At 51.4% G+C, this 19,054-nt stretch overlaps 1 protein-coding gene across 8 annotated transcripts in view; it reads right to left on the bottom strand.

Moving 5' to 3' along the window:
* The window catches only part of Nav1 (neuron navigator 1), a 257,283-nt gene that overhangs the window by 88,687 nt on the left and 149,542 nt on the right, over positions 1-19,054 (bottom strand). For all 8 annotated transcript variants that reach the window (XM_071600188.1, XM_027945578.3, XM_027945576.3 and 5 more), the window contains 2 exons: positions 7,955-8,057; positions 3,156-3,521 (listed from right to left, as the gene is read on the bottom strand). In XM_071600188.1, coding sequence (XP_071456289.1) covers positions 3,156-3,521; positions 7,955-8,057 — 469 coding nt within the window. The remainder of the gene's footprint in view (positions 1-3,155; positions 3,522-7,954; positions 8,058-19,054) is intronic.

Here is a 19,054-nt window from a genome sequence, read left to right on the forward strand (position 1 = left end):
AGTGTCACCATGTGGGGGAGTGTCACCACGTGGGTGAGAAGGGAAGTGCTGAAGGCGGCCCCTCCAGGGACCAGCCCAACCCATTTTCTGAATGGGAAAAACAGTTTTCTTAGGAAGAGGACATTCTCTAACTGACAAAATCTGGATAAAGACCAGAGTGGGGAGAGGAGGACCCTGAGAAGTCTGAGAGAGGGCAGCTCAGGTTTGCAGAGTTTAAGATTTGCTGGAATCCAGGATGCTCGGTGTCTCATCAAAAACAAAAATCAACCAAACAACAAAAAAAGCAAGCAAAAACAACAGGTAACCATGAAAACACAGGATCCAGGAGGGACTGTTTCCACTCTAATTACTGACTAATATAAATTGATTCCCTTCCACTGTGATTTCCCAAGTACCGTTAAGGGTGGTCATGTTTACAGCTTTGGCAGGGAATTGAATGACAAACCTTAAAACTGGGATTACGAGTTCTTGCTAACTGAAGACGGACCATAAAAAAAAAAAAATAGATGGGAAATTATCGGGGGCACTAGCACTGCAGTTTACAGTGTGGACCACTTTGTGTGTATGGTTGTGCTAACAATTTATCCTGTGCTCCTCGTGCAAACTCCAGGCATCCCTGGGCTTCCGACAGGTGGGTGTGCAGGGAGGGCAAGTTCTTATTCATGCCAGCCTCAAGGACTCTTTATTATTATTATTATTATTATTATTATTATTATTTTTACTGATTTAGAGGTACCACACACACGGTCCAGAGGAGGCAAATAAAGAAAGGGAACTAAGCTGGGCACAGTGGCACACACCTGTAATTCCAGTAACTCAGGACTTCGAGTTCAAGGTCAGCCTGGCCACTTAGTGAGACCCTGTCTCAAAAGAAAAAATAAAAAAGGGCTGGCCACTTAGCTCTGTGATAGAACATCACTGGGTGCAATCCCTGGTACTGCTCCCCCCACTCCAAAAAAAAAAAAAGGGAGGAGGAAAGAAAGAAAAGAAAGGGTGCTAGCATATGGATAGTGTCTTTCCTTTCCTGTTCTCCCTGTGGCATCCCATACCCCACACCCTGCTCTCCATGGCCCCAGATTGGTGAACTGCTACTGAATCTGACTTTGCTGCTGACTCTCAGTGGAGCGCTGGTGAGACTACACATTACCTGAGGACAAGGACTGTGTCTCCCTATCTGTCTGGGCTCTAATAACAACAATAACAACAGTAGCTAACACTGAGAGAGTGATTACAAGGAGTCAAGAATTATTCTGAGTGCTTAACATGTGTGAATTCTCTCAATCCTCATCATGGGCCTATGACCTTGGGGCTAGTGGTACTCTTGTGGTCTGCACTTAGCAAATGAAAGCCTGGGGAAGTGACTAATGTGTCCAAGCTCATCAGCTAGTTGAGTGCCAGCAGTCCTGCCACCTCCCTCAGACCAGGGTCTGTCCGTATCTTCTGGTGCTCTCTCCACACATGGGGAGTTGTCTGCCATGACACAGGGGAAGGTGGGTGGGGGGTGGGACTCTCAGGGAGCTCTCACCTCCATCAGTCTGGGGACTCCCCCGAGGACAGGAATTCCCATTACCTTCATCTTTCTGGGAGCCCCGTAGGACTGAGGCCACAGTCCTTCCCACACATGGAGAGATTTCTGAGCCCCTAGCCCCACAACATTGCGCTTCCCTCTGCCCTGCCCAGCTGGAAACTCTCAGAGGAAGGGGACCTGACGCTTCCTCGGGGCAGAGGCTGTGTACAGCAGCTCCTCCAAGGCACCTCGCTCTCCTTCCTGCCAGCACAGGATGCTGAGCACAGCCCAGCTCATGGCCATATGCTGGCGGATCTGAGCGTGAGGTCTGGCTGGCCCCTGGGATTTAACAGGCAGTAAACAACCCCATTCATGCGTCAGTTGTTTTGCTCCAGAGCAGCCTCATCAGCTGGACAGGCCCTGACCAGACCCCGCCAAGTTTATTCCCAGGGGTGGGAATGCAGCAGGAACAGCGGATTGCCTGGAGCTTGGCTCTCAGTCTTTTCTGAGGGGCTACTTTCCATTCCCTTCAAGTAGGAGATTTTTACTGGTAGTAAGATACTAAGTCCCTGAAAGGTAAAGGGAGAGGGATACTGGTGTGGCTTTTTTGGGGTCCCAGCAAACCAAGGAGGAATGGAAATGACAGTCAGCTGAGAGATGCCCCAGGGAAACTTGCAGGATCTCAACAGCTTCCTGGTCTCCAGGGCTTGGAAGGTTGGCCAGGACAGCAGAGGCCCCCCAGCACTTCATTCTTCCTGTCCTCTCCCCTCAGTTCCCAGACTGCTACCTCTGCCCTGCTTGTTTCCAAAGGCCCAACCCTGCTGATTTAGACAGAAAAAGATAAGAAGAAGAGGGTCCATGTGGGGCAAAGCTCAGGAAAGAAGCTACCCATTCCTAGCCTGGGGTGGGGTCTAGGAAGCTATGGGTACAAGATCTGCAGAGGCAGAAACCCAAGGAGACCAGAGGTCGCAGGGTAAGGAAGGGGACTGGAGATTGCAAACTCCCGGCAAAGGAAGAAGCATTACTGTTACCACTTTCTGATTGACTCCTGCTGTCTCCACAAGCTCATTTTCAGACTGTTTTGCAAATAGGCAAGCAGATTAGCATGTCCTGGATCTACAAAGTTTGCAGAAGAACTGGTACTAAGAGTTTTCCCTACCCGCTGGTATTAGGGACCCAACCCAGGGGTTCTCTACCATGAACTACATCCCCAACTCTTTTTATTTGTTTATTTTGAGATAGGATCTCACTAAGTTGCCCAGCTGGCCTTAAGATCTTCCTGCCTCAACCTCCAAGTTGCTGGAATTACAGGCATGTGCAGGGGCCCCACGCTTCCAGGACTGATCCAGATTTGCAAGCAGAGGACCCAGGGAAGTAGGTGGGGCCTTCCACAGAATGGCAGGCATAGGGCCAATAAGGAAGAGGCATCTTTACTGACCAATCAGGCCCTCATATGCCGGCCCCAGGCACCACCCTCAGGTCTAGAATAAATGCATCAAATCACTGCAGTGAAGGCGGTCGCAACCTGTACACAGAAGCCCTACGTAGACCCCTTTGGTCAACAGCACCACAAATCGTCCACTCCACTTTGAAGACATCCCCTTCCACTGCCTCTCACTCCAGCTGGCGAAGGGGCTCCTGTGCTTACCCAGTAGTGATGTCGTCGTCCTCTGTCATGGTCTTGCCCATGAGGTCACTGTCGCTCATGTAGCCGGACTTGAGATCCACCTCATCCGAGTCCAGGGACTCGACCAGCTCCAGGCGGGAGATGTGGCTGAGCTTGCTGGGACTGCGCATGGGCATGGTGTGGGAGTAGTGGGCCCGCTCCCCGTGCATGTACCAGGCAGGCGTCCCCTCCGACCGGCAGCTCCCGCCCACCGAAGGTGCATCACCAGCCTGCAGCCGTGGGCTGGACTGGCCATAGCGCCAAGACAGAGGGGAGGAGCGGTTGGAGAGGCTGGACACGCTGCGCGGGTTGGCATCATCGCTGTCGTAGCAGGTCATCTCCAGGGAGCTGGGCAGAGAGCAAAAGGGCACTCCTTTAGTGAGCGCAGAGCTGTGCCCTGTCTCCTCGCTGCATCCCAGTGATGCCTTCTCTCACATGCGAGATTCTTGCTTTTCCTTGAGGTCCCTGGGTCACCCTGGTCACAAGGTATCTCAGGTGGTCAAGGGAAAATGAGTTTAAGCAGCTGGTGAAGCACTCCAGCGAATTCCTAAGAGCCTGTGCTTGTAATGTGGATTTGGCCATTTATTGGCAAGTGAGCCCAAGGAAAGTAACTTTGCAAACCCTCTATTTCCTCATCTGTGCAGTGGGGATAACAGCCTAAGAGCTGGTGGAGTTGGGAGGACCACAGATGACCAGATCTGACAGTGCTTGGTACATAGAAGGTGCTCCCTCAGTGAGAAGAGGCCAAATGAGACCTTCCAGGGGAAGTAGGAGGGACAAGTCACCTGAGCTCAGAGTCTTGACTATTCATTTTATACAGGTTATAGCCATCCCCTCTTTTCTTCTATCAATGAGCCGAGGGCTAGCTGGTCCCCAGACAGCAGATCTTTTAGGAAAGCCTGGCGTGTGAAGAGCCTAGGAAAAGCTTTAGACATGCAGCAGGTCCCCAGGAAGACTGGGCCCAGCCGCAGGCCTAGGGCAGCAGAGGAAGAAACAGAGCCTCCCTGGGGAACAGAAATAGCGTCCACTGGTTAGGAGAGGAAAGGGGAAGTGGGCCAGGGGTGAAGCAGGATGCCCAGGGTCCCAAGCCTCAGGCCCTGCAAGGCCAGGTTAAGGAAGTGATTCCCAGGTAGTACCAGAGGCCTGAGGCTGGAGAGGTCAAGGGGCTTGAGGAGCGGGGAATGTCTCCTCAGGGGCCAGGGAATCTGCAGAGAGGAAATACAATTGGGATCTGGCTGCAGAGGTGGCCTGGACTTGGGTTCAGACTGAGACCAATCATTCCCAGCCTCACAGTGGTGCCAGCTTAAGGCAACCTTAGGTAGGGTCTCTCTCCCTTGGCTTAGAAGTCAGACAGGATTGAGAAAATGAAATGGGGTTTGAGGCAACCTATGGGGGTACATAAAGCAAAGAATCTGCTTGGTGAATGCATCCATTTCTTCACCGATCTCATGGTTGGGACTGGAGGAGGACACTGATTTTCTATTCTTGTTTTTAAAAGTTCCTTGAAAAACCTGAAAATCCCCTAAAATCATTTTTATTGGACCTGAAAATAGCAGGATTTTATTTTTTTCCTCAATAGAACTGGAGGGAGCCAATGGCCCTTCAAAACAGCACAATGGGGCGGGGGGGCAAGCACTTTGGTACATGCCTGTAATCCCAGTGGTTCTGGAAGCTGAGGCAGGAGGATCACAAGTTCAAAGCCAGCCTCAGCAATAGCGAGGCACTAAGCAACTCAGTGAGACCCTATCTCTAAATAAAAAAATTAAAAAAAAAAAACACAGCACAATGAATGGGGTCCTGTGGGTAGGACAATTAGTGACTGCCATGTCTGACCCTCTTGAATGTTCCTGGCCCGTCCACATCTGGATTCTCCCCACCAGATCCCCAGCAGCCCTTAGGCTCACTGTGTTCTGCAGTCCTATGTCACACACTGTGATGTTTTAGTTTCTGGTTACTGTGGACCTGGACACCTCATCTCCTTGGAAAGAATGGAAGCTCCCTGAAGCCAGAGACTGTGGCCGTGATGTGACCGTCTCCCTTGCTTACTGCTGTATTTCAGCACTTGGCATGAGCCTAGGGTGTACTTGGTGACCAGCTGTGGGTCAAAGAGGAGCAGCCCCACAACAAGTCTGCTGAATAAGAAGTGGGATGTTCTCATCACAAGACTCAGCCCAGGGCCTTGCAAAGTAAATGCTTAATAAACACAAGCTGACCATGACCACTGGGGGGAGGGAAGGAGGACGAGGATGGTGGTGACCATGCTGACGGATGGGAAGTTCTCCAGGGCAGTGGGCTTGGGTAGTTAGCTTAGACTGTGGTAAGAGGTTTGTGCAGAGGTGAGGCGTTGCATGGACATCCGGGTTCCTCAGTTCTGTTCCTGGCCTGCCTTTTGTTTAGCTCTCTGCACAGTAAGTCTCTCTTCCTGTCTTTCATGGTTCTGTTGTAACCCCCAAACACACCTCTAGACCTCAGCCAGCAGGGGGCACTCTAGCCCAGACCCTCAGTTCCTGACTTCCAGCCCAACAACTAGCCCAGACTTGCCTCTCTGCAGGGAACAGTTTCATTTCCTCTCCAGCCATGGCCCCTGACCTACACTCTCTCCAGTAGAAACACAGGAAGCAGCAAGGGTATAAAGGTTTCTGGAAGAGTCCAAAGTTACCTTGGGAGTGCCTGGCTGAAAGCAACTTTGCTGGCAGCACCCTCTGGACAGAGAGCCCCTCAGGGATGAGGCTGCATTCGCTCTGAAGGCCAGTGCCCAGTGCCACGTGGGCCCACAGCTGCTCCCAGCCTGTGCCACCCAGCAGGTGCCTTCCCTCCCAGCCTCAGTTGGTCCTTCTCTAGTCAGGAAATATGCATAAGTCCTGTGTACCCCAGGGCAAAGGGACTGGCTGATTGATGGAAAGCACTTTTAAAACTAAAGGAGCCATAAAAAGTCAGGGAATTGGTGTCGGCTAACCAAGTGTGTGGAACCGGAATAGTATAAACCAATGGCTAAGAGAGGAAGTGGCTCTGGGTCCATGGTAAACAGAAAATCCAGCCTCAGGCTGGTGGTTCCCTTTCCTATAAAGGGAGACAGGAGCCAGAGGCCCCACACACACTCTGCCAAACCAGTCAGCTTTGCACAAAGGCTTCAGCCCCCCTCAGCTATACCCAAGCAGAAGCTGGGGCTAGAGGCAGGGGCACAGGGAGACTGGCGTGGCTGCCTCTGCCCGGCCTCTGTGGGTGAGTCATTTGGGGTGTGACCCTTTCAGCAACTAAGCACTTTCTAGCTTCTTTGGCATGAGGCTGGCGGGTGACTTGGTGCTGAGAGATGTTCCAGCAACTTCCCAGGATAGGGGAAGGAACATGTCCACGATTTTACCCATTGAGTTTCTAAACTCATGAGCCCACTTTAGTTTCTAGCTCTGGGATAGAGGGAGGGTGATGGGAGACAGAGATAAGGGGGCCTGAGTCCCAGTGCCCCTGGAGACTCTCATCCACATTTTTCCTAGGTCTCCACGAGAATCACCTCCCTTTCAGGAGTCAGAGTCTTGCTGGCCTGAGCAGAAGCGTAACCCCAGAAAATGGATGCTTTGATTGGTTTTATCATTTAAAGTATTTTAGATGTCTGAGAGGAAAGGTCTAGAACTTTCCAGTGGGGAACTGGAGTGGGGATGGGGAAGGTAGTGGAAAGAAGACGGAAGAACTAGGCCAGTGGGTGGCAGCTCCTGAGGATGAAGTTCAGTTCCACGACAGTCACAGCAAACCCACCATGGACTAAATGCTTACAAAGTTCTCTGTCACTGAGGGGACGTAAGTGTGCATTTGGATACTTGGGCTGGCCACACACTGGGCTAAGGAAAGCTCTTTACCCGTTGACCCTATGTCCCAACTTTGCTGTCAGTTTTCCGATCCCAGGAGATGGGGAGGAACCCTCTTCCAGGCCAACTGGGGAGGCTTCCGACCCTCACACAGCCTCCGAGTCCACCCCCCAGGACTTCCCAACCTTGGCTGCCTACTCTCCCTCCCTCACCCCCAGAGCTTAGCCCAGCCCTCTGCCCTCCTTGGAGCTGACAACATGAGCTCATCTGGGCAGCCCAGAGGAGCCCAGAGGAAAATCTGAATCACTTGGAGGCCACAGCCAGGACTCTGCTCCAGGGAGAGGTGCAGTGGGAGGGGTGCATGCCCCACACAGCTGGAGGGACTGAGGTCTCCTTGAGGGCTGGACCACGGGTGCACCCATGGGGCATGAATGACATTGTGTGGGTCCTGCGGAGCACTCAGGCCTCTCTCAGGGGGATGGAAGAGACGAGAGGGCACCTAACGGAGGAGTCTCCAATGTTGGGAGGGTGAGGAGCCCCAGATGTTGGGAGGGCATGGATTCTGGAATTGTAGAACAGTGGGACCTGGGGAACATGAGGGATATTTAGTAAATAAAGCCCCCTTTGACAGATGAGGAAATTGAGGTCTAAGGAGGGAGAGTGAGCACCAGGCCACACTCTGAGCACCCCATTCCCTACCTAGCCATTTTGAAACTACTTCGTCTAAGCAAAATCTAGGCTCAAACTCAAGCAGAGATAAGACGAAGCTGAGCTGCTTCTGCCAAGATGCTGGATACCCTGTTCCAGGCAGGGCTAGCTCTGAGGGGCTCTGAAAACTGTGCTCACAGCAGGTCACACAGCAGGCCGTGTGGCTGGCCTGTGATACCTAATGGAGATATGGAGACCCCCGGAGCCCTGACCACCAGATCCGGGAGCAGATGAGGATGACCGAGAGCATGATCCTCTAAAGTTTGAGCTTACCTGTGAGTCACCTGGGAGCCTCGCAGGCTGGACATGGTCTCTTCCAGGTTCTGTCGAAGATCCAGGACATTTTGCACTGTCCTCTTTCTCTGGGACTCTGGGTCTGGCAGAGAGAGCAGAAAGAGCTGGGTGAATGGAAAGGGCTTTCTCCTGAGTGCAGGGGCACAGGAAAGGGGAGGCTGATCGTTTACCCAAGAGGTGGCTCCCTGGGCATGTTAGTCACCTGCTTTTTGTCTTCCTTAAAGATGGCCAGCAAAGCAGGTCCTCTGAAAGGCCCTGGACACGTGCCCTTGGACCCTCTGAAGCCCTGACCTTGGCAGGAGCTGCAGATGTGGCCTCTGTTGGTGTACTGCCCTCAGATCCCTTAGGTGGTCGGATCTGTCTCTGGCTCTGTTTGGGGGAGGCCCTGCTTCTCACGGCAGAAGTCATGGGCAAGGTTTCCCATGGTTGAGGTCAGCAAGAACATCTGCCTGAAAAGGCCTCTCCAGCAATTCGCAGGTAAGTGTTAAACAACAGGCTCCTGGAGGAGGTGCCTCCGTGACTGTCATATTTGCCAACTGCTCTGGTGTAACTACTCCTACCAGATTTCAATCTACCAACGTGTCACTCATCACACAGTTAGGAAGAGATGCTAACAGTTAGCTGCATACTGGAGCCCCAGGCCTTGACTGGGAACATTTGAGGTCCTCTGTGGGGTTCAAGGAAGATGGTTCCCACAGAGCGTCCTAAAGGCAAGGTGGCTGGAGGGGAGACGTAAGAGAGGAGCAGTCATTTTCTGGAGCAGAACTAAGTTCCAGGCAATGCAGAGCCCACAGAGGTGGTGGAATCCTGAGTGAGGAGGAGGCATGTGCGGGGCCTCCGAATCCTAAAGGATCAGGGGCATTCGGTTCCACCTTGGTTTCCAGGCAGGATGATCCTAGCCTGCACAGATGAGATTCTACAACAGCAATCAGAAATTTATCTCCTCTCCTTCCCAGGGTGAATATCAACTCCAAATGCCTGAGGAGTACCTGAGCACTAAGGAACTCAAAGAACCTTCTCCATTCCATTGACCTATCCAACAAATCTGTATCAAACATATGCTTGGTGTCAGGCCCCATGCTAGGCCCCGAGGCCACTAACCAAGAGGACCTGCCCCTGCCCCATGGTTTATCTGTTACTTTGGGGTCTAGAGTCACTGAATGGAATCCACCCACCACGCCAATGCCTCCTTGGGGTCGGGGGCGCAAACTGACATTCACATTTATGATCGCCCAAGGCTACTGGAGGAAGATCTGACTGCAGCACGAGAATCAGACTGAGACAGATGAAGGTGAAACAATGGAGAAAACAGGGGAATTCTGTCTCTCTAGAGACTTCCCTTCCCCTCCATCCATATTGCCTCCTGAGCCCTCTGCAAGAGCCATCTTGCCCCTCTGTCCCTCCCCGACCCATGGACACAGTTGGAGAGCCAGCTCCTTTTGGTGGTCACAGGACACGTTTCTGAATCCCTTGAGTGGTATTTTTCTTCAAGACTGAGCTCAGGTCACTGGCAACTGGCTGCCATGATTGTTGGCCAAGGGAAGCCGCGTGAGGTGGGCAGAGTACATGCTGTGCCACCCTCTCCAGAGCCTTTGAGGTACCTTCTCTAGGACAAGCTCCACACCCTGGCCCAGCCATCTCTCATTTCCCAGTTTGGGGGATCTGCTCTGCCCCCTACCCCATATTCTCATGGCCAATGCCAAGTATCCAGCCCTCCATGCTGGTGGCAAGGAACAGGGATAAATGGCAGGCCTCTGTGCCAGCAGTCTGCACTCTGTCCAGTATTGGTGTCACCTCTTTGGCTGCCAATGCCTATTTATCCTGGCGAGCGTCACCTTGTGAGCTGCTCTGTGGTTTCAACTGATGGCTTGGCATGGAACACAGACAGGGTCAGAAAGTGTATACATATATATTTTAAGGTTTAATTCTAAAAATGCCTATGTGGGGATCAAGAAGCTGCTGCCAAGACACGGGTTTCTGGGTCAGGATGATGCCTTCTATGGGCTTGGCAGAGATGAGGGACAGGCGCACATATGTCCAAGGGGCGTGTCTTTCCAAAGGGGAAGGTGACCAAGTTTACTCAGAGACTTGTGTGTGTGCCCAATCACTGGCATACATCATCTAGTTGAATCCTTACAACATTTCTGGGAGATATGTGCTGACGTCCTGTTTTACTGAGAGAAAACTGAGACTCAGAGAGATCAAGTAAAGTGCCCAAGATCACACAGCCAACATGAAGCATGGGGCAGAGTTGAGCCCAGAAAGAAACTGATATTTTTTTTCAATATATAACAGAACATCTCTTCACCACCAGCATCAAGCATGGTGACTGCACACAGTAAGTGCTTAATGAATATTTCAAGAATGGCTGGATACTATCAGGAATGGTGGCACACGTCTGTAATCCCAGCAATTTAGGAGGCTGAAGCAGGAGGGTTAGGGTTCAAGGTTGAGCCTCAGCAGTGTAGTGAGATCCTCTCTCAAAATAAAATAATAAACAGGTCTGGGATGTAACTCAGTGATAAAGCGCCCCTGGGTTCAATCCCCAGTACCAGGGGGGAAAATGGATATTGTGACACTAGAAAGATATTTCTCTCCTCTCTGTCCTCTCTCTCTCTTTAAGGGGAAAACTGTTGAAGTCACACAAAGGCCAGGTCCAAGAAGGTCACTCTACATTCTGTAACGCTCTAGGACCGAGGGCCTGGAGGAGGGGTGGTAGGAATCTAGAACTTAACGTCCTAGTAATGACCAAGAATGGGACACTGCCCTCTGTCCATCTTCTCACTGCAGCAGTCACAAGTGCCCTCTTTCCCCGTGTCTCTTCCCTCAAAGACCCTCCCCCTAGTCCCCACCTCATTTCACGTCCACAGTATGGGGCAGGAGTACCCCATAATATTCCAGACCTGCCAAAAACTAGAGTCCTAAAGATGCCTGGAAGTGATGCAGTCACTGGACCTCAGAGATGGCTGAGGTCCAGGGAGGTGACTAGCTATGATGGCAGAGAGATGCTAATGGAGGAAGATCTAACTGTGGGCAGCCTCCCCACAGGTGGAGGTCTGTGGCACGCAGCGGGAATTACGACAGGGCTTCATTTGCTGGGGGATTGACCAGGATCCGCTCTCTCAACTCCCAGGCCAGGACTGGCCTTGCCAAGGCTATACCCTAGGGCTTCCTCATGCCCTGGCAGTGCCGCCTGGTGGTCATCCTGGGTACACCACCCTATATCTCCAAGGCTCTGCTCAAGGGGTATGTGAGCTCCTGAGAAGTCCAGCTGTCCTCTACATTCCTGGGTGACAGACACAACCCTAAGCAGGAAGGATTGTGCACCTTCAGCCCAAGGATGAGAGGACTTGCAAGCATACGAAGGGCAGGCCTCAGGGCCAAGAGACTGCAGGTATGGGGTGGGGGGGCGCAAACTCACATTCACATTCATGATCCCCCAAGGCATTTTTTTTTTACATTTTTAGCTTTTAAACATGAGTAAGTTGCATTTGCAAGGGAATTCACCCCACCTTTCACCCTCACCCATACCCAACCCTCACCCTGCTCCACCCCTGATCCCCAACCTATGACTAAACTTCAGCACTATCTCAGGAGTCCCACGAGGGTGAGGCCCAGGGACAGAGTGGAAGTATCTGAGCACACCTTACTTTGTGAAGACCACAAAAACCTCCAAGTGCAATGGTGTGCTTTATTGGCTATGCCAAGATGCCTTGGAGGCTGCTGCCACGTGTCCCCATCAACTGATTGGTCAGGGTGTGGGGTGGGCTTAAGGGTCATAATGGAGGCCAGACACAGCAAAGATGGAGGAATCTGGTGGCCCACCTCCCCTGGTGTCCCACATTATGGGAAGTTCTCAGGACACTGTCTACATGGCACCTTTGTGCCAGTGAGATCAAGCTCCTGTCCAAGCCAACCCAGTTCTTGCCAGGCCCAGGCCTCGGCCAGCAAACTACCCCATTCTTCTTCATTGCAGGCAGATCAGGACACTACCTACCCTGATACTTTGAGGGCCTGGGAGTGGCCCATGCTCTTAGCTCTTGCAGAATAGACTCCAGCTTCAAGAGTGGGCCAGGGAGAGAGAGAAAGAGAGAGAGAGGGAAGCAAACGCTCCCTCCAGTGTTGGAGGGAGGCCACGTAGGGCTCCTACCAGTCCTGAGGTGACACTAATGTCTGTGGGGTGAAGGGAGGCTCGTGATGTTATCCCCAGCTGCCTCTCCAAGCCTTTCCCTGCAAATGGAGCAACTAGAGAGGATATACATGCTCTTCAGGCTCACAAGAGAAACAAGAGTCTCCCCCGACCAACCATCCCCAGGGTAACTCCCAGTGGCCACAGTCAGCAGCATCCTCCCAACATGCACTGGGGCATATGCAGGCTGGAGTGGTATTTCTTTCTACCCACTAGTGGCTCTTATGCAAGACCACAGAGTGTATATTGCCCATGTTAAAAATCAAATATATCTGACATGCAGGTGCAGGAACACAGGTGCAAATAACCCCGGCTGCTGAATGTTCTACCACATGCTAGGCATGACATTAGGCAAGTTATTCCTTATTGTTTAATTTGATTAAAAAAAAACAGGTCTAGGATGTAACTCAGTGATAAAGCACCTCTGGGTTCAATCTTCAGTACCAGGAATAAAATGGATGTTGTGTCACTAGAAAGTCTCTCTCTCTCTCCTCTCTGTCCTTTCTCTTTAAAGAGAAACCTGTTTAAGCCACTATAATATGGTGCCTTGGATTACATGCACATGCCTCCAGACACACACACACCTATTTGTGGTCCAGACAACGGTTTGTGGGAATCCTCATCAAGTTCTGCAATTTTGCAGACATCTGTATGGAGAGATTTGGGTGGACATGTGTCCCATTGTAGAAGAAGGAGAAAGATGACCATGAGAAGCTACAGGGAGAAGGGAAGGCCCAGGGTGCCATGGGAGGATGATGTAAATATGGTTCTTCCAGTTGCCCTGATGTCAGAAGAGGGGAAATGGGCTTCCCCTGGAAGGCAGGACCTGGAACTTGCTAACCAAGAAATTGGCTCTATAAAGTTTAAATTATTAGCTGAGAATTAAGAGATTGAGATACCCAAGCAAGACTGGCCTGCAGTGTAGTGACAAGAACATAGTTCTTAGAGTCAGAAAGTCTTGGGTTTCAGGTCCTGGCACTGCCTCTTTCCAGCTGGGTTGACCATGAGCAAGTCACCTTTCCTTGCTGCAGTTTTGTTTTCTGCAATTGGGGAGAGTAAGAACACCCTCGTGGTAAGGTCACTGTGAGGCTTAAAGGGCTAATCCTCCAATGTGCTTAGCATGGTGCCTGGCACACAGTAGGTACTCTACAGATGTCTGGATGACAATGGGCACAGACTTGTGCTGGGGCTCGTTCCCTGCCTTTCCTTCACAAATGGGTAGGACCTTGCTCTGGCTGGGTGAGGCCCGCATACCTGGAACTGGGGGACAGACGGGGTAGCAATGAGATCTTGTCTCTGCATTGTTAGGTCTGATTGCCCACTTCTCTGGGAGCCAATCTCAGCTGGGGGATGTGCTGGGCCTCAGGGGCCCCAGAGACCAGCAGTCCAAAAATATGGTGTAGCAATAGATGGGGAAGCCTCCCACTGTGGCAAGAGCCCTGGCAGAGGCAGGGAAGTTTGGGAAGGAGGAGGCTCCAGGGGATCCATCACCCAGCAGTCAGATTTCCCCACGTTCTATAAAGTTTTAATTATTAGCTGACAATTAAGTAAACCGCAATAACTGGTGAAAACTTAATTACTTCCACCAATGTTCGCAAACCCACATGAGCAGTTTAGCCCAGGGCAGAGGCCACAGAGGACTGGATTTGCACCTGACTTCTAGGCTGGCTTTTGCTGTGAGAGGCTGGACATGGTGGGGACCAACAGGAGGAGTAGAAGTGAACCAAGAGGGAGAACGTTAAGTCATACCATTCCAGGGCTTGAAAGCATCACCGTACTGGGAACTGAACCCAGGGCCTTGAGGCCTTGAACATGCTAGGCAAGTGCTCTTCCACAGTTATGTCTTCAGCTTTTTTGTTTTTTGAGACAGGGTCTTCTTACGTTGCCCAGGATGGCCTCCAACTTTCTATTCTCCTGCCTCAGCTTCCTGAGCAGCTGGGATTATAGGAATGAGCCACCAAGCTGGTCTCGCCCTTTCAATTTTACAGACTTATATGGATTTATGGGTAATTGAGAAGCAAGCTGCAGGGGCCTGCAGAGCCCTTTCTCTCTGGCTGGAGTTTGAAGGTTTGTGTCCTTGAGTGGAGGAGAGGGATAAAAGTCATTCAGCTTCCCAAAGACTTCTCACTCCCTGCAAACACAAAATGGTTACCAACGAATACTGGTGGTGATATGTTCAAATAAGTTCCCGAGAATCTTTTGCAGTTGCTGTATGAACTATTCCTGAGAGAAAGTGACCTGCTGGCTAGGGCTGGAAATTTTTGTGTTAGAGAGACATTTGTGTTTGGGGCGGCTTAGAAACAACCTATCCCTCAGGCCCAGAGAGGGAACCTAGGCAGTGAGTGAGTGGCAGGGCAGGAGTGACTCCTGACGCAGGGCTCATTGCACCATTGTCTGTGCAGCTCAGCACTATGGGCCTGAGATGTATCTGCAGAGGAGATGAACTGCAATGTGAATTAACCATGGCACTAGGTCCATTTAGACATCCAGGCGAGGGTAAGTGATCTGAAAACAGGAAGGATTAAGCATATCTCTGTCTCTGTCTCTGTATGTATGCGTGCGCACACACACACACACACACACACACGTTCTCAACAATTCTCAAGAAGAGATGGCATGGTGGCTTATGCTGTTACTAATCCTATAATCCCAGCAACTCTGGAGGCTGAGGCAGGAGGATCACAAGTTCAAGGCCAGCCTCAGCAACTTAGGGAGATCAAAGCAATTTAGTGAGACCCTGTGTCAAAATAATAATAATAATAATAATAATAATAATAATAAAGGCTAGGGATGTGGCTTAGTAGTAAAACGCCTCTGGGGTCAAGCCCTAGTATTAAAAAACAAAAAAAACAACCCTGACCCTATTTTATCTCCAGGACAGTGTTCAGGTCTCTCCCTTAAATTCTGAAATTTGTCATACTTTGGGGCTTCTTGTACACACATGTCAAATATCATTTTAATAGAAGCCGCCCCAAAGACAAATGTCTCTTTAACAGAAAGATTTCCAGCCCTCACCAATGGGCCACTTTCTCCCAGGAGTAGTTCACACAGCAAGTGCAAAAGATTCTCGGGAGCTTATTTGAACACATCACCACCAGTGTCCATTGATAACCATTTTGTGTTTGCAGGGAGTGAGAAGTCTTTGGGAAGCTGAATCATTTTTATCCCTCTCCTCCACTCAAGGACACAAACCTTCAAACTCCAGCCAGAGAGAGAGGGCTCTGCAGGCCCCTGCAGCTTGCTCCTCGACTACCCACAAATCCCAGGTCTCCGCCCACCGCTCAGGTCCTGCCACCAGTGGCCTCAGGCTGGCTTCCTTCCCACCCTGAAGTCTGTGCAGGTCCAGCTCTGCAGTGGAGCTGGGACAGGTCTGAAAACTGACAGCTGACCCAGCAGACAGGTCTCCTCCGACATCAGAGAGAGCACAGCAACTTGCCCCTAGGGTAACTCCACCCCTCTGTCCACTGCTTTCCTCACCATCTGTTGAACTCTGAGGCCCCGATGCTGGGTGGGTAAGCCTCCATGCCAGAGGCACCCCATTTCCATGGAGCGTGCAGGCAGAGGACTATTTATGCTGTTACTAATCCTATCATTCCACTTATCCCCCCACTTAAGTCACAATATTGGCAGAGGCGGCTGTCACAGAACCCCACAGCGCAGCAGATCACAAGCTTGTATCTGCTCAGTGCTCTTGCTCCTTAGAGTAGCTCCCAGGGATTTTATCCTTGTCCCCAAGGATCCCAGACCTGCTCAATCAGTGAGAGAGTCAAGCTGGAGCCAAGGGTCCCGAGGACCTTCTGTTGTGTGATGCTGCCCAGGTCGCGTACCCAGAGAACACCAGGGCGAAAGAAATCATGCATTGGCCAGGTGGGTGTGTGAGATGGGCAAAGGAAAATTAGGATCCAGAAGCAAATCTTGGGCCAGAGAGAGGGGCATGCATTGCCACCCTGGCCTGGAACCACCAGGCAGGATCTTTCCAGGTCACCAACAGTTCTGATTTTCAGTGAATGAAAAGGCTCAGATTAGGGACGTTGGTAATGTGTAGGCACTGGGCTAAGTGGAACTGTGAAGAGGGAAATGTGGGCAAAGCAACTTAGGGCACATGGAAGAGTTCTAGCTTGATTTTCCCCAGGGCACACACTAATTGGCTGTGGGGCCTTGGGGTAAATTACTTCCCTTCTCTGAGCCTCAGTTTGCAAATCTGTAAATGAGAGGTTGGGTAGAGGACACCCAAGCCCCTACCCAGTCTGGCCCTATGGCTTTGTACTTGGCTAAAATCCATGTGAATATGTTTCTTCCCCGAGTGTCTTAAAAACACAAATGCCAGAATGTCACTCCCAGAGATTTTGATTCAGCAGTTAGAGATGGGTCCCAGGAAGCCAAAGCTTTACCAGTTCCCATAGCGTATGATGTGATCAGAAGTTCACATTTTGGGAAATCCTCACTTCTTATTGCATACCACTAGACTAGAATGTCCATCACAAAACCAGGTCTTGACTTCCCAATGCCAGGTGGCCAGGAAAAATGTCCCCGGTCTTCAGGCCAAATCCAGTCTCTGGGCACAAGCCCACTGTCTGTTCTCTGGCAAAGCCCACTGCTACATCTCCAGACCTCAGATAAAAAGTCACCTAAATTCTGCTCCTGAATCTTACAGCCAGAGGACGCCATCCCACTCCAGTCCCCGCCGGGGTCTCTGGGGTCATTGCTAAGAAGGGCCACAAGGGGGCGCTGCCGGTCCTCAGCCGCTTGTGGCCTTGAAGTTGCCGCAGTGCTGCAGGACCCACAGCTGTCTGGCTCCCAGGCTCGGGAGAAGGGCACAAGGCTCTTTTCCTCAGCACTCGGCTTGGCTTGGCCCCTTTCCTCCCAGGCTCCATACTCGTAGCTTTGGCACATCTTCCCCTGGACCCCCAGCCTGTGGGTGGTCCTGGGAGGAGAGTCAAGGGCTGCAGTGCCTATGCCCGGGCCTGCCTTGTTCTTGGGGAAGGAATTAGCCAACCAGCCCTGGGCACGTGAGAGGGCTCTGGGGACCCATGTGGCAAGTTCAGATTGGGGGTCAAAGTTCCAGAGAGACTCCAGCTGACCCTGAGGCACCCCAATGCCGGAGGAAGTAGATGGGAGTTCAAATCTGTGCTGCGGAGGTCTCATCTCTGTTCCTCTACAATGCTCTTGATGCAGGTAGCCTACCTGATGAGAAGAGAGGACAGTCATCCCCTCTCCCCCGCCATGGTGTTCTCTCTCACTCCCTCTCTCAGCACTGGTGGGGATTGAACCCAGGATTCACACGTGCCAGGCAAGTGATCTGCCATTGAGCTACATGCCCAGCCCTTTTTTTTTTCTATTTTGAGACAGGGTCTCACTAAATTTTCCAGGGCTGACTTTGAACTTGTGATCCTTGTGACTCTGCAGGATTACAGGCATGCACCACCATGCCTGGCTCACTGTGGCCCTTTCTAGGAAGAGTGATCCTCTCTCTGCAGTGAGCTGAGGGCAGGAAGTGAACCAGAGGGCACAGCACATGGTAGACCCGTCAGGACACAGCTCTCTTGGGCCCTTGGGAGCAGCTCAGTCTTGCTCAGCCTTGTGCAGAGAACTTATGGTGTAAACTTCAAGTTCCAGGGGAAAGCCATTCATGTGTTTTCTTATTGTTTTTTGGCACTGAGGATTAAACCCAAGGTGCTGTTCCATTGAGCTACAACCCCATTTCTTTTTGTTTTTTGAGACAGGGTCTCATTAAGTTGCTGAAGTTGGCATTGAATTTGAGATCCTCCTGCTTCAGCCTTCCAAGTCACTGGGATTGCTGGTGTTACAGCGCCCAGGCGACTGACACTTCTTAATATCTTACCTAGCACGGATATCGCCTTAGGGAAGGACTTGTTAGGTCAAGGGCAATCAATGCTAAGGGCTGTGGACCAGGAGAGGCCCTGGCCTGCAGCCCTGTTTGGAAAGAGTCCTAGTTTTGTCAATTCTGTCTTCTTTGCTTCCAGAGAAACACCTCCTGCCCCATTTCCCCCTGAATGTCAGGTCAAGCACATTCAGCCTTCTCTCCTTTAAAGCCTTCAAACTCTGGGCTGGGCTTACAGAACAGGCCCCCGAGCAAAGCATGGCCTGCCTGCCTGCCTGCCTGAGCCTGGAGACACAGACAGACAGACCCCTGTTCCCTGACAGGCCCTGACTCTTCTGCCCAGGGAGCCTCAGGCTTTACTGAAAAGGTTTTCCATTATCAATGTCGCTCAGACCCTTCATGTGACACCCTGCTCCAATGACGTCACTGCTGCTGGGAGCTGGGAGTGGTTGTTATAGCAACAGTTTACACAGTGGAGACAACCATCTGCAGGCAGGGGAGGTGGTGGGGGAGAGTGGGGAGGGGTGGGGCCCAAGTGCACAGGACAATTGGAAGAGGCCTGGGGGATTTCTGGTTTAGAAACTAGTGGCGGATGACTCCGCTGGGGGCCAAGCACTGCTCTAGAGCTTTACGTATATGAGCCCTTTCCATCCTCATGACAAGCCTGAGGTGGCCGAGTCATTCTCCCCATTCTGTAGTTGAAAAATCCAAAGCCCAGAGATACAAAGTACCCTGTCCAAGACGACATAACAGCAAATGGCACAGCCAGAATCGCAACCCGGATGCCGACTCCAGAGCTGCCTTGTCTGATACTGGAGCCACTAGCCAAGAAGGTGAGATATACAAAAACCTCTATGTGAATTGAGATAAAATTCACCCCTTCAAAATATGTAATTCAAGCTGGGCTTGGGAGGCTGAGGCAGGAGGATTGTGAGTTCAAAGTCAGCCTCAGCAACTTAGCGAGGCCCTAAGCCATTCAGTGAGACCCTGTCTCTAAATAAAAAATATTTAAAAAGGGCTGGGAATATGGCTCAGTGATTAAGTCCCC

The sequence above is a fragment of the Marmota flaviventris genome, chromosome 12 (assembly GCF_047511675.1).
Source record: "Marmota flaviventris isolate mMarFla1 chromosome 12, mMarFla1.hap1, whole genome shotgun sequence".
Lineage (NCBI taxonomy): Eukaryota > Metazoa > Chordata > Mammalia > Rodentia > Sciuridae > Marmota > Marmota flaviventris.